The sequence below is a fragment of the Neomonachus schauinslandi genome, chromosome 3 (assembly GCF_002201575.2).
Source record: "Neomonachus schauinslandi chromosome 3, ASM220157v2, whole genome shotgun sequence".
Lineage (NCBI taxonomy): Eukaryota > Metazoa > Chordata > Mammalia > Carnivora > Phocidae > Neomonachus > Neomonachus schauinslandi.
In genome coordinates, this window is record NC_058405.1 from 167,144,466 (window position 1) to 167,169,314 (window position 24,849).

Sequence of the window (24,849 nt, forward strand, 5' to 3'; positions counted from 1 at the left end):
AATATAAACTATGGACTTCGGGTGATATATGCCTGTCCATTGTAACAAGTGTATCACTCCAGTGGGGAATGTTGATACTGGGGGAGGCTATGCATGTATATGAGAAATCTCTGTACCTTCCTCTCAATTTTCTGTGAACTGAAAATTGCTCTAAAAAGTAAAGGCTATTAAACAACGAAACACAACCAAAAGCCTTTGCTGGAATCGCAACTCTGCGTGTGGACACACTCAGTGGGAGCCTAACAGCACTGCATGTAGAGTTGCACGGCTGCCAGAATTCTGAACAGAATTCTTCGTGCTCAATAAACTCTAGCAAAACAATAATTGTAGTTTATTAGTACACAAGTTTAGTAATTCTTCATAATTCACAAGCTTCTAGTGGGCTTCCCCAATCTCTGTTAAAAATAAAAATCTGGATTTGCATGTTCTTTGCTCCTAAGAAAAGCAATTTTGAGTCAGTCTGTAGTCCATGAGGAGGCCTTCCCCAGCGCATCACAGGAAATGAACCACATTTTTCAAATTATTGATCTTGGATAGCACCTTGGATTAGTAATCCCAGGATTAGGCTTCTGATCTCATTTTTGTTATTAAACTGATGTTTGATCTGGTGTGGGTCAGTGTCATGACATCTTACAATAAAATAGGGAATTTTACTGGTTGTTCCTTAACTACATCGGAATGATGTGTGATGTGATCAAATGACAGTAGTAAGATTTATTGCTGAGGGAAAAGTAACTTCACTAAAATGTTCTTTTGCTAACACACATACAGAATTAATATGTAATGACGTCTCGATAATAATCCTCGAAAAGAAACATGATTACCGGGTGATGCAGTCTTCTGCCTGCTTCTCATTGTTCATCTTGTGGTACACCACGGCGCCCACGGCTAGGGGGCCTGCGTCCCCGCAAAGGAAGGTGATGGAGCGCTTGGTCAGACTGTTCAGACTTTGCTTTACGTAGCCGTGTGCCATCTGGAGGTAAGCGGGGTCCCCGAACACATCATAGAGATGTAAGTAAAGCAGAGCGATACCTGAGAAGCAAAAAGAAAATCACGTGAAGATGAGGAACGGGCTGCTGACTGCATTACTTTGGTTTGTTGCCAACTCAGCAGTGTTGATTGTTGATAAACCATAACACATATGTAAACTATGCGTAAGTTCAGATGACCTTAGTTCTAGACACAGCTTTACTACCAAGCAGCTCTAAGAACCAGACACAGGCACTCACTCTGTTTCTTCATCACTGCAACCGTAAAGAAAAGACACTTCGAGACCCTCGGAGAACTCTAACCTAAGTTTATTATTAATCCTTGTCCCACTCTGGCTCTTGTGTGTTCATGTATTATTCTTGATGGTTACATGACAGCTTATCAAAACCATGGTTCTAAACAGTCACCTGTTTATTTAACAAATAATCATTTACTTTAATCAATAAACAAGTAATATTTGTTCTTGTGAGCTAAAAAAAATTTAAAGACTAGGGAGTGAAAAACTCAATTTCTCCTTATAAAGAAGTTAAGTTTTTGAGTGAGAAGGAAGGTAGAGTAACCAAATTCCCTACTCCAGTATCTTTCCAGGCAGAGATTATAAGAAAACTACTGTGAGGTAGAGAGATCTGAGAAAATAAATTCAATCCCTCCTTAATTTTTTTTTTTTTTTTCTCTGCCAAGGACCCGGCCACGTTAGGAATTATGGTGTAAAAACTGCCAATAACTTTTGCTTTGGGCCATACTCGATTTGCTTCTTAACCTGCTCTTGAAGCCTGCTATATATATAATTGAGGCGTTGTCTGAATGTCCTTATTCCAAATGCCTGTCACAGTAGATAGAGCCTTCCCTCTGAAGCCGACTGGTCTCAGGGCAGACTCAGAGATGTGGAATAGAGAACCCGCCTGCCTGCAGCATTTCCAGAAACTCATTTCTCCCCTTAAAGTACATTTTCCATCTCATTTACCATTTTTAGAAGATACAGAGTCTCTGTTTAAATCTAAATTAATAGAGCCCATCTCTTCATGGATTTCAGTGCAGTAAAAACGCAGTCTGCAAAATTACTTTTCACTGTACTGAGGACAATTTTAAATTTAGATAGTTTTCTCATTTTGCATGGGTAATCTCCAAAGCTTTGTGCTACAGACAATTCAATTTCTCATGTATATTAAGGCCAAATTTTCATTTCCTGCCAAAGTTAATAACCTTGTTCTGCTCTTTCAAAGTGGCTTGGTGTTTGTAATTCCACAAGCTGATGATCAGACGTACCAGTGCTGAAGGTTTGTAGACATAAGCGTACAAAACCACGTATGTAAGAAAAAAAAAATCTCCTTTTCACAAATGATCAATGTCAAGAGCTTCTTCTACAATTAGGTTCTTAAATGGCTTCATCTCCATCCACACCAGGCACCTGCTGGTGATCCGTTTAAATTGTTACCCTTTCATTTTGGCCTCCTATTCCCATTGCTGCCTCAACTCCCCTAATTAAGTTCTGTAAGCACCACAGCCAGATAATGACATGACTGAGGTCTGAGAAAATACGAAGTGATTAAATACAAGCCCAATGATTGTTTTCCTTTTCAGACCTTTGTCTCTCATTATCAATTCCTCTTGGCCTAAATCTTTAACAAACAAAACCCATTACAGTTTGCAATTTTAAGGCTGGATGCATTTCTCACGACAAACAGGTAGTCATTTCTCCAGTCCACAATATTTCATTTAGATGAAAAACTTTTTTTCTTTTTGATCAGCAGAGAATTCTCTCTCCAGCTTCTGGGATTCTACAACCTCAGGTTCTGGTTCTCTCCTTTGTCTCATTCTGGGCCTCAGTATCCATATATTTTGATTAAGCAATCTGCTGCAACTCGCAGTTTATGGTGTCTACTTCCTGTCACAAAACACCCATGACGAAAAGGGTTTCAAGTGAGGAGTGCTGCTGCCAATTTGAAAAAGTTTCCTGGACAAGCCTTCTAGAAATCAGTCTAGGTCCAGGGTATAAGACAAAATATGGAAGTCAAAGACATTTAATGCCTCCTCAATACTGTATATCCTACATGTCCTAATTTAATAGAAAAATGGGGAACTGTGTGTAGCTAGAAGCCTTGAACCCAATCCTTATGGTCTTCCAACCTTTAGCAATATTTATGCACATAATATCACCTTTGCATAAATACCAAATGCTGAGAGGTAACTGGCAAGGTGGGAAATAAAGATACGACCTACAACATCCTTTCCTGATTAAAACTCTCCAGAGTATAGGGATAGAGGGAACATTCCTCAAGTTCATAAAATCCATCTATGAAAAACCCACAGCGAATATCATCCTCAATGGGGAAAAGCTGAGAGCCTTTCCCTTAAGATCAGGAACATGTCAAGGGTGCCCACTCTCACCACTGTTGTTCAACATAGTACTAGAAGTCCTAGCAACAGCAATCAGACAACCAAAAGAAAAGGTATTCAAATTTGCAAAGAAGAAGTCAAACTCTCTCTTTTTGCAGACGACATGGTACTTTATGTGGAAAACCCAAAAGACTCCACCCCCAAATTACTAGAACTCTTACAGCAATTCAGTAATGTGGCAGGATACAAAATCAATGCACAGAAATCAGTTGCTTTCTTATACACTAACAACGCAACTGTAGAAAGAGAAATTAGAGAAACAATTCCATTTACAGTAGCACCAAAAACCATAAGATACCTAGGAATAAACCTAACCAAAGAGGTAAAGGATCTATACTCTAGGAACTACAGAACACTCATGAAAGAAATTGAAGAAGACAAAAAAGATGGAAAAACATTCCATGCTCACGGATCAGAAGAATAGACATTGTTAAAATGTCTATGCTACCCAGAGCAATCTATACCTTCAATGCCACCCCGATCAAAATTCCAATGACATTTTTTAATGCTGGAACAAACAATCCTAAAATTTGTATGGAATCAGAAAAGACCCCGAATTGCCAAGGAAATGCTGAAAAAGAAAAACAAAGCTGGGGGCATCACGTTGCCCGATTTCAAGCTATATTACAAAGCTGTGATCACCAAGACAGCATGGTCCTGGCACAAAAACAGACATATAGACCAATGGAACAGAACAGAGAGCCCAGATTCAGACCCTCAACTCTATGATCAAATAATCTTCGACAAAGCAGGAAAAATATGCAATGGAAAAAAGACAGTCTCTTCAATAAATGGTGCTGGGAAAATTGGACAGCCACATGCAGAAGAATGAAACTCGGCCATTCTCTAACACCATACACAAAGATAAACTCAAAATGGATGAAAGACCTCAATGTGAGACAGGAATCCATCAAAATCCTAGAGAAGAACATAGGCAATAACCTCTTTGACATCGGCCACAACAATTTCTTTCAAGATACATCTCCAAAGGCTAGTGAAACAAAAGCAAAAATGAATTATTGGGACTTCATCAAGATAAAAAGCTTCTGCACAGCAAAGGAAACAGTCAACAAAACAAAGAGGCAACCCACAGAAAGGGAGAAGATATTTACAAATGACACTACAGATAAAGGGCTGGTATCCAAGATCTATAAAGAACTTCTCAAACTCAACACCCAAATAATCAAGTCAAAAAATGGGCAGAGGACATGAACAGACACTTCTCCAAAGAAGACATACAAATGGCTAACAGACACATGAAAAAATGTTCATCATCATTAGCCGTCAGAGAAATTCAAATCAAAACCACATTGAGATACCACCTTACACCAGTTAGAATGGCAAAAATTGACAAGGCAAGAAACAGCAAATGTTGGAGAGGTTGTGGAGAAAGGGGAACCCTCTTACACTGTTGGTGGGAATGCAAGTTGGTACAGCCACTTTGAAAAAAAAGTGTGGAGGTGCCTCAAAAAATTAAAAATAGAGCTACCCTATGACCCAGCAATTGCACTACTGGGTATTTACCCCAAAGACACAGATGTAGTGAAAAGAAGGGCCAGATGCACCCCAATGCTCATAGCAGCAATGTCTGCAATAGCCAAACTGTGGAAAGAGCTGAGATGCCCTTCAACAGATGAATGATTAAAGAAGATATGGTCCATATATACCATGGAATATTAGTCAGCCATCAGAAAGGTGAATACCCAACTTTTACATCAACATGGATGGGACTGGAGGCGATTATGCTAAGTGAAATAAGTCAAGCAGAGAAAGTCAATTATCATATGGTTTCACTTATTTGTGGAACATAAGGAATAGCTTGGAGGACATTAGGAGAAGGAAGGGAAAAATGAAGGGGGGGTATCAGAAGGACAGATGAACTATGTGAGACTATGGACTCTGAGAAACAAAACTGAGGGTTTTAGAGGGGAGGGGGTGGGGGGATGGGTTAGCCTGGTGATGGGTATTAAGGAGGGCACGTACTGCATGGAGCACTGGGTGTTATATGAAAACAATGAATCGTGGATCACTGCATTGAAAACTGGTGATGTAATGTATGGTGACTAACATAACATAATAAAATAAAATTAAATAGAAAAAAAAAGATACAACCTCAAGGGCTCGGCAGGGAAAACTCACCCAGTCCCCTTACATATACTCACAGTCCTGGCCTCTGTCTATGCTTTTAAAAACTCTTTTCAGAGGTGCCTGGGTGGCTCAGTTGGTTAAGCGTCTGCCTTTGGCCCAGGTTATGATCCCAGGGTCCTGGCATCAACCTCCACATTGGGCTCCCTGCTCAGCGGGGAGCCTGCTTCTCCCTCTCCTGTTCCCCCTGCTTGTGCTCTCTCTCTCAAATAAATAAATAAAATCTTAAAAAAATGATTTAACAAACTCTTTTCAAATATAATTTTTATCAAAATAAATTTGTTCTTCATGGAAAGAGTCAAATAGTACTGCAAGGCTTAATATACTTCTCATCCACCAAGATATTAATATGCCTCTAGGGAAGGGTCAAGTTTGGGAGGGAAGGGTTACAGTTCTAACTATTCATAAACTCATTAGCAAGTAGGATTCCAGTCTCTACAGGACATTTAACATAATGAGAGACAACACTGTACTAGCTTCTAGGATAACCATCAAAACTGGTCATGAGACTCAACACAGGATGATGTATAGAGTTTAATCTTTTTAATGTTTCCTTTTTTTATCACAGGATATGCTACTTACTCAGAGTATTCTGGGCTTAAATTTGAGTAGTGGATAAAATTTCCTTCTATATTATTTTTCTAAGCAAAAGGTAGGATAAAGGAGATTTGCTTCCTTCTTCTACCCTTTCACCTTTTCTTCCAGAACAGAAAAGACTAAAGTGAGATTTAAGTTTTGATTGCTTTAATTGTAAAAATATGCTCCAACTCGTTTTAGGATTATTTTATTAAAAGAAAAAAAAAACCCCACTCCCCACCCCCCTTTAAATCTGGAGGGATTTTGACATTTTCATTGACATAAAATTGATGTTAAATATTCTATTTCTTAGATGGTTCACTCTATGATAACTACTGTGATTAAGCTATGAAAACAAATGCTTTTTTGGTCTGAATTTTACTGTCTTGTTAGATTTGCTCATATATATGACTTAAACTTATTGGCATATTCTAAATGGGAAAATAATCCATATGAAGAGAAATACACTGAAAAATGAGTAAAGCAAAATCTAATCCATTATTTGCCCATTACTCCCAAACTCATTAAAGATGACCAATAAAGCATTTGGGATAACTAATTCTGTTAAGTAATGAGTACTCTCCTTTTAGGAATAAGAGATTATTCCTATTCTGGTTGGTTGTACTTTATTTCCTAAAGGGTACAGGAAAGTTGTAATAGGGACACTACCTCTATTTTACATGCAAATCCAGATAAATTTCACATCAGTAAAAAATCAATCAAGTGCCTCTTAGAATCAAGCATGTGAAGTCAGTAAATGTTTTAGAAATGCCATGTTCATTCTTTAGTTATTCATAACTTTGGAGACTGGCTTAATGGAGAAAGAATGAACAGAGGTGGAGAGAGTATCCCGTCCATTGCAGGGGGAAAAAATATACCATCAAGGAGGAGAAGGTATGGATGGGGTGTGGACCAAAAGGGAAAGGCTGAAGTAGAGCCTGTGCATAGTACTCCCAGCAAGTCGAATCACCGGAGCAAGTCCATGTGGATGTGAAGGCTAGGGGATGACATGGTTAATAAGGATAGACTCCTTAGGGGTTCAAATTATTAAAAACCAGACACAGAAATTTAGGCTTGATACTAATCTATGGTTGGTTTATGTAAAGGAGTAGTATTCCCCCCCCAAAAGCATTTTTTTTTTTTTAAGTAGGCTCCATGCCCAGCATGGAACCCAGTGTGGGACTTGAACTCACGACCCTGAGATCAAGACCTGAACTGAAATCAAAAGTTGGATGCTTAACCAGTGGAGCCACCCAGGCACCCCAAAAAGCATTTTTCAAAGATAACCCTATGTGTTAGTCCAGGTCCTCCAAGAAGGAACTGAACATGCAGGACTTTATTAGGGACCTGGATCCTAGACAGGTACCACATGAAGAGTGCTGCAGAGCCTCACACCAGCAATTACAGGCTTTGGCTTAGAAGCGACACATGCTGCTTCCCCCTGCAGCCCCTGGACTAGAAGATGTCGCCTTACCTAATGACATTGAAGTTGAGAGGTTTAACCCTGCTAGGAGTCCAGAAAGAGAGGGACACCAGATATGGGTGAGCACTAGACATGTCTAACACAGGGCCTGGCAGTGGGGAAGAGGCAGAGAGAAGGTTTGAGATGTTCATCAGACATCCAAGTGGAGAGCTTAAATAGACAGCTGGATGCATCTGGAGTTTAGGGAAGAGAGGCTGGACAAATGTCCTCCAAAGGTGTGGGGAATGATGTGACTCCTGGAGTAGTCAGTGATTCTCTGATGCACTTTAAGAGCAAGTGGACTAGAAGACTCACCAATCCAATGTAGGTAGGGTTTCTTTTAATAAAAACAAAAACAAAAAACCCTCCTTTTTGGTCCGAGAGGCCAGAAGAAATCCAGACATACATTACTTTGATCTTACAACTCCCAGAGCTTGTTTGGTTGTTTCCAACTGTGGTGTCCAGCATGACAGCTTCTAACCATAAGTGTCTAGAAAACTTTGAGTTAATTAAAAGTAAACAAAATTTAAAATTCAGTTTCTCAGTCACACTAGCCACATTTCAAATGCTCAATAGCTATGTGTGGCTAGCGGCTGCTGTAACGGACAAGAAAATAACGTATCTATCACCGCAGAACGTTGTAAGGACAGCACTGCTCTGAACACCAGAGATTGAGGTCATTGTGTGCAAGAAGTTCGGGAAGTCTCGCACTGCCCCCACAGTTCATCCTAGAAATCTGTTTTTGAAATGCTGACAACTAATTTACTTCAAAGAAAAAAAAAACGATACCATAAGGACCGAAGAAAACTTTGAGGTACTAGGAATCTGTCCTGGCTTTTAGCATGGAAGCTCTGAACTAGATTTTTCTACTGTCTCCTTCTATAGCTATTACTCTGGGAAGGGAGGGTAAACTGCTTAGGGACACTTCTAAATCTGCAATTTCCTTACTCAGCTACTTATCCCCAGTAGTACTATAAATATAGCCAGCTGTTGAGAGTTAATTAATACTAAGCCTCTGATTTTCTGAGGGATCATTAGTCCTATTCATCTTGACCAATCAAGACCTTCGTGCATCTCAAATGTATGTGGACATGATAAAAATCTCCACAGATGTATGAACTCTCAAAAACACCTGTCTGTAATTCTGCACTTTAGAGATTATTCCTTAACAGCGTTCATTTATTTTACAACCAGTCTGCACTGATGTAAGAACCTTTGCCGTGGTACCTCCTCTCTACAAGGTATTTCCTTGAAGGTCAGGGTCTTTTAAAGATTCTCTTCATGTACTCTGGTGGGAAAAGTCATGCTCAGATTGAAATACCGCTGGAGTCACTAGAGGTACCAGCTAATACCCAAGAAAGGGTCTCAATAGTTTTGAGTGATATGGAAATAGGAACTCCCTAAAAGGGTGATGGGTAGTTTCAAATAAACTGTTCCCTAGTCAAAACTTTGAAAGTTTATCAATTACCATGTTTTTTTTCCCTTTCAGATTTATGAAAATATAAGTGACCATTTTCTCTAGTTAACCCCATACAGTATGATCACCTGTCTTTCTGTATCACGTTGGTACTTTCTGATACACTGTTTTGTAATGGTTTCTCAATTTTGTGAGGATGTCTGACTAAGTGCATTTTTATTTTTTCAACAAAATTACAGTTGTCTAGAGGTGCCTGGGTGGCTCAGTCGGCTAAGCATCCGACTCTTGATTTCAGCTCAAGTCATGATCTCAGGGTCATGACATCAAGCCCCGCATCAGGCTCTGCGCTCAGCAGGGAGTCTGCTTGGGATTCTCTCTCCTTCTCCCTCTGCCCTGCCCCATCTCTCTCTCTCCCTTCCTCTCAAAAAAAAAAAAAAAAAAATTTACAGTTTTCTTTAGGGCAGGATTCCCATTCCCAGTCACTTTCGTTACTGTGCACAGTGCTCTCCACAAAGCCTGTACATAAACACTGCCTGGACCAGCATTATCTGCTCAGCTGTCAGCTTAAAGTCAAGCATCAGAAGCATCAACAGCTGTTGTTCTCCAAATACTTGAGTACAGGTAACATGGGGAGAAAACCAGTTGTGACTCTGCACCATTAATTAAATAGTGTTATCTCAAACGAAGAAGTAGAAAATAGGGCAAACAAGCACTCAGAAGATGTGTCTTCTTTTCTCTTTTATGTATTTCCAGAGCTTACCATCCAGTAGGAAAATAGGCTTAAAAAAAAGGAGACCTCATACTTTCCTCCTCCTTCCCTCAGTGCCCTGCCTCACAACTGTCAAAATAGGAAGTGCTCCTAGTCTTTTATTTAGACGCCATTGATAGGTGATAAATCTTTCAACAGAGTAGTCATTAAGGGCGCAGGCTCAGGAATCAATGTCTGGGATTGAAGCCACCAGTAACTCACTGTGTGATTTTACCTCATTTACTAAACCTCTCTGTGCCTAAGCATGTTTATCTATAAAATGGAAATAACAGTAGCTACTCCATAGTTACTGTGAATCATGCTGATTATTGCAAGTTCCTAGCACATAATAACTACTCAATAAATACCCAACCCCATTAGACTGTGAATTTCCAGTGCTGAATCAGTCACTTTGCCTCATCTCTGATGCCTGATTGAAAAGGACAGAAAGTACAGAGGGAAGCACAGTCTTCCCATGTTCCTGCCTCTCTCCACCCTTGCTGGCTCCTCTTACTAAAAAAATGTTCTCTATACATGTGCCATCTGGCCCTCCTCTTGAGCTTTCTGGGAGTCTTCTGTCTTTAGGTGTTGCCTCTTTTTTCTCCTTTTTCTCATGTAGTAATCCGTATTTGTACTATCCAGATGCTCTGTTTGAGTCTAAGGAGGTAAGTTCAAGTCAGGCAGCAAAAAAGAAGAAGCCCATTTTACATCCAGGTCTAAACAATAGGCTCTCTATCCAGCTTTAACAAGTATAAAGCAGATATTATAAGCCCTCTCTAATTTTTGAGTTCATTTCTCAATTGGACCAAAAGTCAAGGGAAGGAGATGTGATTGACTCTTCTACATCCTAAGACATATGAAATGAGTCAAATTCCACTCTTCCCTCATCCCACCTGGTTTGCTTTATTGTTTTTAATTTGTATAGGTGGTCTACTATAGAATAGTAATGGCAGAACACTCTCCGTTCGTTCGTTCGTTCATTCATTCATTCAATAAGTATTTACTAAGCACCAACTATGGACCTGGCACTGTGTTAAATACTCAAGTTACTGGCATAAAAATGACAAAACACAGCCCCAGCCTCCTTGGTGTTGTCTGTAAAAGGCAAATTGCTTAGATATGTCTTCTTTCTTTCCCTCCTGCCATTTCTTCTGATCTATCAACATTTTCTTCCTGCTCTCAGTGTTTCACCCAAGCACACTGGTAGCATTTAAACCCTACAGCTGTTTCAAGCCTATATCTAAGCCATGTAAGATAACCTACAGTACAATGACATCAACTTCAGAGAACGTGCAGTCTGAAAGAAAGCACTCTGGCAGGTCTCTACCTAGTGGTCACTGTGAGGGGCTCTAATCAGCCCAGTGGAGATCCACGCCCTTTATTCCTTCCACTTGCCCTGAGAGCTCTGGCTGGGAGCCATAGGTGCTTCTCAGGAAGGTGAAGGACACTTGGCTGGGGCTCAAATTAGACAATGAAATGCTGGCTCTGATTGAAGAGCTACGTAATAAAAAGATCAAATTGCAAAGAAAAGATACCTGGCCAGAGTGATTCAACTAAGTCTGGTATCAGCAGAAACTAAGCCCCACATGCTAAGGCTGTAGCTCAAAGGCTATACATTTGGCAGATCAGAGGAACAGCATCTTGAAACACTTTAATGACTTGCATTTAGAGTGCAAGTTAATATTACTCCAGGGATTATGCTGCATATCCTCTTATTTAAAATGTTATCTAATACTTGAAAAGAGGAAATATATGCTGATCTTAGCCTCATTAACTTTGTGAGTTCGTTACAGAAGATTGGGTTATATCTTTTAGAACTAAAGCCACTAGTCCTGTGTTTTTTTTTTTCCTTGAGTATGAGCTGATCATCACTTCCCTTAGGAATCATCATAGTTAAGAGGGGGAAAAAATGAAATTAAATGAGGGCTGGAACTTTCCCTCATTCTCTCTTAAAGACACTAGTGAGATCAGCTATTGCTTGTGTTTACTTACCTTTTCTACTGTTATCAGCAAGGGAAGCAATCTTTTCTCCTAAACGCTTATTTCTAACACGAGAATACTTCATTTGCTCATTTAATTCTTTAAAATAACAATTCCTCACCAGTGTTTTGTAAAATCTCCTCCTTCCTGGAACTTACAGCACCTGGAACAAAACCCAGAGCAGCCAAAAGGCAGGGGCTGTGAGGCTCTCTGGTGAGTCCCAACAGATTCCCGAATACCACTTAGGACCACTCCGTAGCTGGCCATCGTGTTTGATCTTAAGGGGCTTCCATGCCTGTTCTTTTTCTGCACTGTCTGCTGCTATGTGCACAGGTATAAAGACCAGTTCTTGATGGAACATCTAAAGAACCAAAATGTTTGCCTTGCTTCCCAAGCTGGGAGTGCATTCTATAAAGAACTCTTGGTAGATCTACCAGGAAAGGATTATGGCTGAGAAGGAACAATTCAGTGCTTATTGCTGGCGTATGTGATACATCAATATCATGATGCATTACACTTCAATGTACTAAATTTTATAAAAGAGGATGTCAGTGAAAACAACTGGGCCTGTTCGTTTCAAATATCGCTTATTAACAGCTGTAAGAGCTACTGATTGTTTTCAGACTATGGGTGATACTTCGTACACGAAGTTCCTCAACAAGCCTTTTCAAATACAAGCAATTATGAGAAAAAGCTTCTGTTTTGGCCCAGTTAATTTTCTATCCTGAAACCATGCTAAGTATATTAATTCAGGATTAGGAAGCATGGAAGCAAATTCTGTAGGAAAATGCTGGAGATTTCATTTTTCCGGCTGCAAATGCCCATAAATCTTTCCAGGGTTTACTTTATGTCCAATCCCAAATAACTTCTTCCTATAGACTTTTAAATAGTAATTACTCTTGCCTGTCTAACTCGTGTTTCCCTCTTTCTTTCCAAATTCCTTTCATGTTTCATCTATTCTAATTATTTTCTCAAACACTTAAAACTGACTAGTCATTAGCCACTTCTAAAATGCATGAGTATCATCGCATTATCACTGCTCAAATCACTCCATCTTACAGTTATGCGCAGACCTTCAGTTACCAAATGTATGGAGCAAACCCAGATGTAGAAGTGGAGAGTAAATACACACACACACGAGGACAAACACTCTCACGGGGGAAAGACCAGGCTTCTAACGCTAGACTTGCAGTGCTGAATCCTAACTTTCTCACTACTGGCTCTGTAACCTTCGATAGGTACTCAGCCTCGTTTTGCCTCAGTTTTCTCATCTGTGAAACGGGGATGCAAATAGTATCCATGCTATAGGGTGGTTCTGAGATTTAGGTTAGTTAATTAATGCAAAGCACTTAGAATGGTGTCTGGCATACAACATTAGTCACCGAGATAACGTGCACACACACTCTGGCTCCTGTCATTCAAATGTCGATACTAGCAACATTTTATTAATAGCAATCACTTTTAATCTTTACGCCTGTCCTTTAACAGTAAAATGATCATGAAACTGCATATTGATGATCCTCATTCCCTTGGGACAAAATGGACTCAATATATTTTATTATTAAGTTACTGAATTCTTGTTTCTGAACATCAGTAATAATTTGTTAATTCTCAATTACTGTCTGCAAAATTGATTATTCACAATACTTCATTCCTGGATAAGCATGAGACCCCAGAGCGATTTATTACCATAACTGCCTCATTGCCCAATACGAGACAGCTGTGAGGTTTGAAAAATTCTCCCCTCCTTTCTTTCCTAGGGTCAAGGCATTTTACCTCTCTGTTGTGAATAAAAAAAGCTGAAAGTCAGGAATATTGATTGTAAAACTGCACTGACAACCCACAGGAGTGACTATGTAGGCTTTAGTGAAAATGATGTCTGAATCCGATTAAAAGCCTATGTTAACTGTTCTCATCACTGTGTTATATCCTCTGCTTCCATTTTACAATAAAAACCAAGATGATTTCAGTTGTAAAACAGTTTGTAAAGTGACTGTATTTTCTAAAGCAGTGATTTGCTTCCTCTAAATTTTTATTTAAACCTGTACACATCCCTCTTACCAATAAAGCATTATGCACACAGTGCTTTCTAAGGTATATATAACAGGTACAGAAATTCTAGTACATTTCTTGTCACTATTAGTTTCAATTTTTCCTGAAAAGACCAGAAAATGGGAAAAATGATGGGAGTCCAATTTTTCAGTTTTAAGTACATATGTAATATTAAAAACACATGGGTACTTCATCTCTTCACTAAAACTCCTTTCATTTCCAAGATCAAGTGAGCAACTGAGGCTAATCCAGTCATAACATGAATGAGGTATTATGAAACTGGGCAACTACCTCTGTAGCTTTTTTTTATAGTCATGAAGCAGAAACACAATCATATGACTATGGGGTTTACTATGGATTAATGCATGGTATGAATAAATTAAGAACTTCATAATCCTGTGACAAGCAAAGAAAAGTCTGAGGGGAAGTGGAAAGGAGGCAGAGAAGTGTTCAGTCAAGCTGAGAAAATGCTAACATTTCACAGTATTAAGTTTAGAACCAGTTGCACTCCCTTTCTTGAAGTAAGTTACACTTAGCTCTAGAAAAATTATTTATGATTTGGCATTCCTACAATACTTTCTATGGCAGGCTTTATGAAAAGACTATTACTTATTAAATGAAAACAAAATTAAAATGAATAAATTCTGCTTTATTCTCTGCTATATAGGACTTACAGCAGAGATTTCTAGGTCTTATCCCCAAGTTCACGTAACCAGCTAACAGACTACATTTACTACCCTTCCTTGCTGACGGGTGTGACCATGTAACTATGTTCCAGCCAATGAGACGTAAGTAGAATTGAAATGTTGAGTGGGGCTTCCAGGAAGTCTTTTAAAAGGGGAGGAATGCATTCTTTTTGCCTCTTTTTCCTTTCTGCAGCCTGAAAAACTGATGAAATGCATCAATCTTTAGCAGCTATCTGGCCAAGAGGTAGAAGCCAGTGGCTGAGGGATGATGGAACAGAAAGAAAGGAACTGGGCTCCTACTGACATCCTGAGGTCACTGTATCAACCCTGGACTACACTGGCCTTCTTTTACATAAGAGAAAAATAATCTTATTTAAGTCACTGCAATTTTGATTCTTTTGGGTATATGCAGCAGAACCTAACCCTATTCTAAATCCTAATTCTATCTGACATTAACTATCAGATCATACTTCTATTGGGGAATGAAACTTAACAAAATAGGATGGTAATTTAAAGTTCTAATTAGTAATAATTATGAAGTTTTCTCATACAAACTACGTAATGAAACTTGCAAAAGCTTTCATTGTAGACTGACAACAAATGCTCAATAAATACCAATGTTGAAGAAAGTGATCAAGTTTTAAAGGTTTTCTACAATAAATTAGTGTTTCCCAAAATAATATAATTTTGGACAAGTTAGCAACAAGATATTTATAAAAATATGACACTAAATTTGGTGAACAAAGTTAAAGAAATGGAATCCTTATTTTCTAAAAGGTATCACTCTTTGGAAGATAATATGGGGAACACACACAGTAACATACAAATCTACACATAATTATGTAAACACTGCTTTGACACACAACAGCAAGTATTTTTATTGTGTTAAAATGTTTATGAATGCATTTTCTGGCAATAAAATTGCAATAATAAAGACACCATACTTGGTAAGATACAATAATGGAAAGAAAAGATATTGACATGATTTTATGTGTCAAATTAGCTTTAGTTTCTTATGAAACTTTAGTTTCATGCTATTTAGACTGTCTAAACACTGGCAGGGGAAGAAAAGCATTTTACTTATGAAAACATTGGAGGAGACAGCATTTTATGTGGGAATAATGGCTTTTTAACAGAGCTCAATTAAGAGACATCAGGACCCCTGCCTCAAAAGCCATTAGCAAATTTATCTGGCAGATGTTATGCTACATCATGAAACAATCTAAACTGCTTAGTATGCCAATTTGGCTAAGACACTTGCCATATAAGCTGCTTTCAGGAGCCAGCAATAAGTATCATAAATACTTAAAGATAAAAAATCGAAGGATACTGGCATTCAGAGGAGAGGACACTGTTAACTCATATTGCCAAAAAATTTAAACACACTTGCATTTTGCTTTGGAGTCAAATTTCTTTTCCATTTCCATTTCTATTTAACCTTTAGTTTATCAAATAGCCCTGGCAGTAGAGGGCCTGACTGATGGTTTTCCCTAACATTGTCAAACTATTAATTCAAAACTGAAGTCAATCTCCACTTCCTTTCCCCCTAAAGCAAGGTACCTTATAATATGTAATAATATAAGCTCACCTGAATGAGTGAATAGGATAGAGGTTTAATTCATTCTTTTTATAGACAGTTAGGGAATTAAATCTAGCCATCTGTCTCAGTATCTTTTTTTTTGCCAGGAATAACAAAATAATAAAAACTCCTATTAGGAAAAGATCTACAAGTCTGGGCTTTAAACAATGTGGAAATCAAGAGGAAAGCTAAAAATAACCATGCATTGTACCTGTCCTATTTTGTTCAAATTCTCACAATTTTAAATAGAGAACAGTAATGTTCACTTAAATGTTAACTGTTGTTGTAACTTCCTTCTTGAAGCAAAATACTTTCACATTTATTCTCATCTTTAACACATCTTGTGTTAAGTTTCTAAAATCACCCCAAATCATAAAACTAAGCTAAGAGGGAGGGCCCAACATTAACTAGTCAATTCCTCTTATTTTATAAAATACTGACTTTAAACATCCCTGAGACTATAATTTTATTCTGATTTTTATCTGCCTTCCTGTCTTCATAAGGACAGAGAGAATCACTTGCCATTACCAAAAGGTTTGCTTTTAGTAAATTCCTGCCAGAGAAAAGCTCTCAAAGTGCAGTCCATAGAAGACTATCTACATCAGGACCACTGAGGCTTGCAAAATGCATATTCCTGGGCCCCGCTCAAGACCTATGACACTGATTATCTCCACTGTGAGGCTCAGGAACCTGCATGCTCATGACAAGCACCATTGCCTTAAAACGAAATTTAAATTCCTCGAGCTGAAAAGTTGTTCCACTTTGTCTCCTTTTCAGAGTAACTGGAAAACACTGAGTCTCTAAACTGTGCATCTTTGAGATTATAAAGCTATCTTTCTGTCTCTCTTTATTAGTAAACTAACTGAAGTTCTTCAACGTTCCTTCTTTCCTGTCTCTCTCTCACGTCTTTGACATCTATGTACTATTTCTTCCCAAACTTCTCCAACCTCTCAACGACTAGCAAAACAATGAATGCAAACCAACCAGCAGTGACTATTTAAGATGATTAGTTCATGGAATCTCTGGTTTACTCTGTGTTCACGTATGGATCCCTGTTATGTGGTAACTTTTTAAAAAAAATTACACATCTGGGCATGTTTTATTTTCTGTGGATTAATTCTCTGTACTTCTGTTTCACACACTGTATTCTGGGACTCCTCCCAACTCTTCCCACTGACATTCCATCTCCAAATTAACTAGGTAATGCTAAACATCAATTTTTCTTTCCACAAGCAGCCATCCAAATTTGTGGCAGGTATGAATTCCATGAATATGCTTCCCTTGCCCTACATTCAGAGCACTGTTAGAGACCCAAATCCCAAGGCGAGGCTGAGAGCACCACATTCTCCCGGAAACAATTACTCATTCACAGACACAGGAAGCATGTGAGGGTGTCCCAGTCAGTCACACATTCTCACAAGGTGATGCTCTGGCCCTCCTCTACATTGCTCATGCCAGCTCACAGTCAGCACTCCCTACCTGCCCAGCCAGTGTAAACCGTGCTATCCCGGGGGTCTGCCGACTTTAGGCCCCTCTCCATTTGCTGAAGCAGCTCTCGAATCTTATTGTTCAAGCGTTGTGAGAACTCAGGAGTCAGCTGTAGATATTAAAGAGAAAACAAGTATCAAAAAATATGGACCGCTCAACTTCCTGGACTACAGGCTATCAACATAGGAGGGTACTTCATTTCCACTTAGGCCACTTCTACTGGCTGGGAGAACTGGAAAATTATTTTATTCTTAATAACCACAGATTAATAAAACTTAAAAAGTGCTATGACATTTTCCTACTCAAGGCAGGAAATATTTTGTAACTAAATGTCTTACATCAAATTTATAATTAAATACTAAAGTAGACTGCTGATGAAAAACTGGCATGCAGTAATTTCCAATTAATAGGGAGCATCTGTTATTTAAGCCAATATTTCTTATTATAATAAAAGTCATCTTAATAAATTAAGCACAAGTCAGAAGATGTTTGCTGTTTTCCAGCTATTCAAGCGGCAGCAATGTTAATTCCCTAAGGAAACACTCTGGTTGCTTTTGTTATTTAAAAAATGAAGATAAACATTTATAAAAATCCATTTGTAAAAAATGGATAGACAATTTTTAAAAACTGTAAAAGTAGCATAAGAAAGTCAAAATAAATTCATGGACATCAGGAGGCTCAGGCAGAGTGGCGAGAACATCAGACCTAGCATCACAAAACCCATGCCCAGCACAGTGCCTAGCAGAGGAGGGGCTTCATAAATACTGCCCAATGAATGAGGCTGGCTACATCTTTATTCACCATTAGCGGAGTGATCGCGCTCTACTCATAACTTCTTTATGCTTCAATTACCTTTATAAAGTCAGGATAGTAATACCTGCCCCACCAATTTCAAAAGATACTCTGAGGATCAAATGAGATTGTGTGCCTAAGGTCTCTCACATTCAGGGATGTAACTGTTGATATTTTTATAATTTTAAGCAGTGCAAGGGTCTATAACAAGTAATAATTTGGGTATGGATTAAAAAGCACACGAAAGCTGGGGCTGTGGGGTAGTGATATCCATACGAAGGCCCACAGATGCTGGGCAAACTGTGAGGTCCACAAAAGCACTGTTATTCATCCTAAAGGCAACTGAAAAATATTTTGCAAGTTCTGTATACACTGAATCATCAAGTGTCTTAAAAGGTCACTTTACTGTATCCCTTCACAATTTTAGAAACCTGCTGTGATTCCCAGACTTGGATTTTACAGAGCAGTAAAATTTCAAAATAATGTTGGGGAATACTACATGGGCACAAACATTTCACTTCACCATGTAAGGATTATAAAAACAAACCTAACTGCTACCTGTTAACATCATAATCTCATTTTTTAAAAAGGGCATATTATCACTGGAACAGAAAGAAGGCAGTTTCAGAACTATTATAAAATATATTAAATTTTACTTCTGAAGAGCATCTCTGAGAAGGCAAATCAGACTATCAACCATATCTGGATAATTTTTCTGAAGTACCATGATCCCTTATTTCACACTCTGAAGAAGAAACCACATTGTTTGACGGGCATGCTCCCATTATTTAACGATTTCTGCCAAGAGGTTAAGATTTCAATAAGTCTTGAAAATACATTTAATAAGGTAAAATATACTTCAATATTAATATAAAAGGTCTATAAATCTCAACTAGACAGAGGAGTACATCTATATGAGAACATGTCATCTTCTGTTCATAGATCATGGATAATTTATCATCTTGCCTGGCCTTACTTTGAGACCAAGAATGAGAACACCTCAGTCTCAGGAAGGGAAGTTACTTTCTATTTGTCACATAACTGCATTTAATAAAGGTGACCTGCCAGAGAATACTGATTACTTGTGGCAGACCACAAAATTATTCAAACTCTAGCAATAATTTGCAGTCTCCAAAAGCCCTTTTTTTCTGATAGATGCCAGAAAACAGACCAATTCCTTGTTGAAATGTCTGTTTTAACAAATTAAGGAGGACAGATCTCCAGAGTCTGAATCTTGATGTTCAACATTAAACAATTTTAGAACTGGTATGCTAGTTTCTTTCTGGAATCTGTCCAAAATCATGTGTTAGGTGATAAATTATTTTTTTTGGGTCAGAGTTTAAATGTGTGAAACTATTTTTTTTCTCTTAAAATGGTTAAATTTATAAAAGCATTTAATTTATAAACAGCCTGAATAGTGAGATATATTTTATTGAAGGCTTCTGTCATTAGGATAAATCCTCAAGCGTCCTCTTTGCCAAGTCTGCATGAAACAGCAGGTCTTCCTCCAACAAGACAGGACAAAAAATCAGGATCTGCAGAGGTAGACAGAACACAGGTCCAAATGGCCAAAAGGAAGCCATTTGATGTCAAGATCATTAAAAGAAGCTTTGCTTGTGTAGTTCAATTTTGGTCTTAAAAAAAAAAAAAAAATCAGGGGTGCCTGGGTGGCTCAGTTGGTTAAGCATCTGACTATTGGTTTCAGCTCCGGTCATGATCTCCTGGTTGTGGATTGAGCCCCAAGTCGGGCTCTGCGCTCAGTGTGGAGTCTGCTTCAGATTCTCTCTCCCTCTCTCTCAAATAAATAAATAAATAAATAAAATCTTAAAAAAAAATCAGATTGACTCTAGATTCCTGTATATTTTGGTACCCTTCTATTCTACAACTCTTCTCCAGCTCTTTCATTCCTCCTACTTGTATTACTGATGTTAAATTAATCCATCATGACAAATGTTTCCAGGGAAGAACCGAAAGAGCCACATAAAGTTAACTTGGCAGATCGAAATCTCTAAGGCCATTATATCTCATGTGAAGTGCTTTTCGTATGGTAAGCTTAGAAGAAATAAACTGGTAGAATTAAAGAAAAAATACGTGCGCACTTTAAAGAGATCACTCGTCCAACCTAACACACTCATAATTTCTCAGCTAGGCATTCTTAAAAAGAATTGTATTCCCTCTTAATTACATTCACTCAAAGAGGCATGAGAAAATTATGTTCAAAGAGGCCTGTGGGGTACCTTAAATCCAGCTTCTCTTTTGCTCTGTGGCTTATAAGTAACATTAAGTTACTATCACCCCGCCGCATCCCCCCCCCCCCCCCAGCTGTAGGGATGTCCTGCAAAGAGTGGCAAAAGTAGGAAGAATTTCAGGCCTATGTCCCTAATTTTTCTCAGCACTTTGTTTAAAGATGTCTTTACCACACATCCCCGTTTACTCTCATCGTTGACCCTGCCCCTGTTTGCATGCAAATATAAAGCAATAACACGGCACATGTGACATACCACCAGGACTCCTCCCCTCCCTTTAATTTTTTTTTTTTAAGATTTTATTTTATTTATTTGACAGAGAGACAGCCAGAGAGGGAACACAAGCAGGGGGAGTGGGAGAGGGAGAAGCAGGCTTCCTGCGGAGCAGGGAGCCCGATGCGGGGCTTGATCCCAGGACCCTGGGATCCTGACCTGAGCCGAAAGCAGATGCTTAACAACCGAGCCACCCAGGCGCCCCTCCTCCCCTCTCTTTAAAAAGCAAAGCAAAATTGATAAAAAAATGCCAAATCACATATAAAAACGACATATTCGCCAATTTTTATAATTTAAATTATTAATGACTGAGGCTATTTCAATTATGAATATTAATAACAATGACCTTACAGAAGTAGAACTCAAATTGTCTATTTTGACATGTATTTTATATATTTATCTTGAAATTACGTATATTTTTAAAGGGAGATGCTCATCCCTTTCCTTCAGGCAAAAACTGAGCTCCCTTCTCAACACTAGGGGCTGGAGGTAGGGATGCAGGCAGATGTATCCCAAACTCACCCTCCCGGCAGAATCAAAGTAGCCTTCGGCCAGGGATTTGTTAAAATCAGCATAAGGATTCGGGAAGGCCCTTTGAGCCATGACGCCGGAAGCGAGCCTGCAGAAGAGGGGAAAGAAAGAAACTAGGTTGAGACAGGGGCCTCGGCCCTGTTGCGAGGGCAGCGGCCAGAGCCCGCGCAACACCTTCCTTCCAGCTCCTGGGTCACTGCGCAGTCTTGGTGGTCTGAGCGGACCCAGGGCCCACGGCCGCACGGCTGCTAGGCCGCTGCACCTCCGCGAAAAGGCTGCCAGGGCCCAGCGCCCACCGCGATGAAGGGACCCCGTTTTGCACCCTTCGTCCCCGCTCCTACGATTTGAAGCTGCGGCGGGTTCAGTGTCCTGAAGCCCAGCCAGGCCTCGGCCTCTCACCCTGCAGCCTCGGACACCAACAGCTGCGATGATTTCACTGCCCACTTCCTGCCTGCCGGAAGGACCAATCAGAACCTTCGACACTCTGGAGGCCCGCCCTCTTCTCATTTACAGTTTGTTAAAGAGACAGGAGGGTGATTTCTAAAGCATCACGCCTGGTGGTTTCAGTCCTGGTTAGCTGGAGTGGGGACGGAGCTTAGAGTAACGTGCAAATGTGCCAGGTATTTCCTGCCTTTCTTCTCTTTTAACTTTTTTATTTAAAAAAAAAATAATTCAAGTCCAGATGAGTCATAAGAATTAGGAATTTATCTGGAGAAGAAAAAAGACTGCTTTGAGGCCTGAACATATTCGTATTTCTACTGCTCAGACTGAATAAAATGGGGAGGATAATGTCTCTACAGAGACCTTCCAGACTTTTTCTTTTGTTTCTTAAAAAAACAAAAAGAAAGAAAATAAACAAAACACTACTGCCACCATTAGCAGCATCAAGAACAAAAAACAGGGTATATCGAAGAAATGGATAATGGGTCCTTTGGAGATAACTTATGATAATTTAACCTCCAAGGCACTAAAGAAGAGATGTGAATGCCCAAGGGACATTCTACCAAGGGACAAACTACCAAATGGCAATTGAAACTTCAAGGAAAATGCACAAAATCACAAATCACAGCTCTTAAGAATTTTGATCTGCTCATTAGTCTAAATGGGACTGTAATACAGTATACTTAAGTCCTTTAAAAAAAATAAGACCAACAGAGCAGGATATCCACAACATTGAAATTCAATGTTTAACAGTCTCCATTATCTGAAAATCAATCCTTTCATTTAGACTTAAATCCCACCTGGGACACATTAGTCCCATTCTGTTGCTCAGAGGATTCCGGAATTCAGTTAAAAAGTCATAGTCACTCTCTCTGCTCTTTCCCTTCCTCTTGTTTCAGTGAAGGAGTTGAGCATCAAACATCCAGTTGGTGAAGCTCAATCCCTACTTCACCCCCACCTTGGCCCAAAATTGTCCCTTTGTGGCTGCCATCTCAAAGCCTACTTCTGATCCCCTCCTGCCCAGTTTGTTGTTTTAACTGTTGTCTTCTAAGATATTAGTTAGCTCCTTCACCCAATTCATGAAGATTTAGTAGAGGCCCTCAGTGACTTTCAAATTGGTACCTTTCCTATTTTAATAGATGGGTGTGTGGTAGAGCAACTCATAAGAAAGAAGAGGAAAAGGGGCGAGAGGCATTTTATCAATTAATTGTCTTTAATTATTAATGGCTTACTATCAGTTTATCTCGTTCACAGTCTTTATGAGCAGTTAAAATCAGTGTGGTATTTAAGTAGATTAATGATTACTAGAGGGAGAGTGGCAGCCTAAGACAGTAGACTGTGCTTGAGCAGAAATAAAAGAAGAGTGGGAAGGGAAAGATGGAAGGAGAGTAATGGACGAGTAAGATGGGAAGGAGGAAAGGAGCATCTTGGTCAGCTTGAAGGGCAGCCTCCCAAAAACCAAAGAAGTAAATAGAAAATGTAGTGAGATAGTGTAGGGGTTCTCAATCTCAGCCCTGTTGATATTTGGAAAGGGATGCTTCTTTGTTGTGGGACCCTGTCCCGTTCATTGCAGTATGTTTAGCAGCATCCCTGGCCCCTGCCCACCCAGGAGCAAGTAGCACCCGCTCCCCAAGTGGTGACAACCAAAAATGTTTGCAGACATTGCCAAATACCCGATATCCCTGTGAGGGGTGGGGCAACAAATTGCCCGTGGCTTGTGAACACTGAGATAGTGTAACCAAAAATGTTTAATAAGATTAAGCAACTGTCTAATTAATTCCAGTGTCCTCATTGAAGATTTGCCTTGCTAGAATAATGCACTGAAAGAAATTCGGGAGGAGCTTGGGGAGGGAAGTTTTGTTGTATGTGTGTCTGTGTTTAAATTGCAGGTACAGAAATGAGCTAATTATACTCCTTGGTTTTTAGTATAACATTATCAGTGCATGCAAGACCCTATTCTATTTTAATTTTTCTCTTAATTCCCAGTTCCCACCCATTCTTCTCCTCCAGAAGACAATCACCACAATATGTTTAGTTTGTATATCTTTTGGAAAATATATCACGGGTTTTGTAGGTATGTACTTTTAATAAGTGGGATAGTGCTACAAATACCCCACCACTTGTGATTTATATCTCTCTGTGTCGCTCCACGTACCATTGGTTGTTTTAGATAATGTATTATATTTTCATAGTATATCTCCACCGCATTTTACTTATCCTTTCCCCTAGGGAAGGGCATTGTTTCTAACTTCCACATCGCAAATAATACAGTCAGGTATATCCAGGCACATGTTCTCAGAGGGATCTGGATGTGAGTATTCCTGAGATAAATACCACAGTCCGCCCTCATCCACGGTTTTGTTTTCTGCACTTTCAGTTCCCCGTGGTTAGCCTTGCTCTGGAAACAGATGATCTTTCTTGTGGCGAATCGTCAGAGGGTCAATAGTAGCCTAACACTACCTCACGATGCCTACGTCATACTCCTCGCCTCATCTCAGCACGTTGGCATTTTGTCATCTCACATCATAAGAAGAAGAGGAGGGGTGAGTACAGTAAAGCACAATACAGTACAGTACGATGTTTTGTCAGAGAGAAACCACATTCACATAACTTTTATTATATTTTTATAATTTCTCTATCTTTACTTGTTGTTGTTAATCTTTTACTGTGCTTAAGTTATAAATTAAACTTTATCATAGGTATGCATGCCTGGGGGAAAAAAGCATAGTATATGTAGGATTCGGTGCTATCTGTGGTTTCCAGCATCCACCAGGGATCTTGGAACGTATCTTCCACAGATAATGGGGGACTACTATAGCCAGAAGTAGATTGCTGAATCAAAGGACATCTTATACTTGGTTTCCCTAGTCCCTTTAGAATGCTTTCCAGAACTATTCGACTAGGTTATATTCCCTCCAATAGTATCTAATAGTTTCTGTCATTCCCATGTTCTTTCCAACACTAGTTATTATCTAGTGTTGTAGTTTTTGCAATTCTAATGGACAATGTGGAAATATCATTGATGGTTAAGCTTTCAGTACTTTTG

General features: G+C 39.2%; 1 protein-coding gene across 2 annotated transcripts in view; it reads right to left on the reverse strand.

The window, feature by feature from the left end:
• LANCL1 (LanC like 1) overlaps positions 1-21,800 on the reverse strand; it is a 39,463-nt gene extending 17,663 nt beyond the window's left edge. Inside the window, exons 1-4 of one of the 2 annotated variants that reach the window (XM_021702966.1) lie at positions 21,762-21,800; positions 21,354-21,450; positions 17,512-17,629; positions 825-1,032 (exon numbers count right to left, since the gene is read on the reverse strand). In XM_021702966.1, coding sequence (XP_021558641.1) covers positions 825-1,032; positions 17,512-17,629; positions 21,354-21,434 — 407 coding nt within the window. In that variant the 5' untranslated portion in view covers positions 21,435-21,450; positions 21,762-21,800. Of the gene's footprint in view, positions 1-824; positions 1,033-17,511; positions 17,630-21,353; positions 21,451-21,703 lie in introns of both variants that reach the window. The other variant, XM_021702965.2, reaches the window with a different exon arrangement.
• Positions 21,801-24,849: the final 3,049 nt, after the last annotated feature.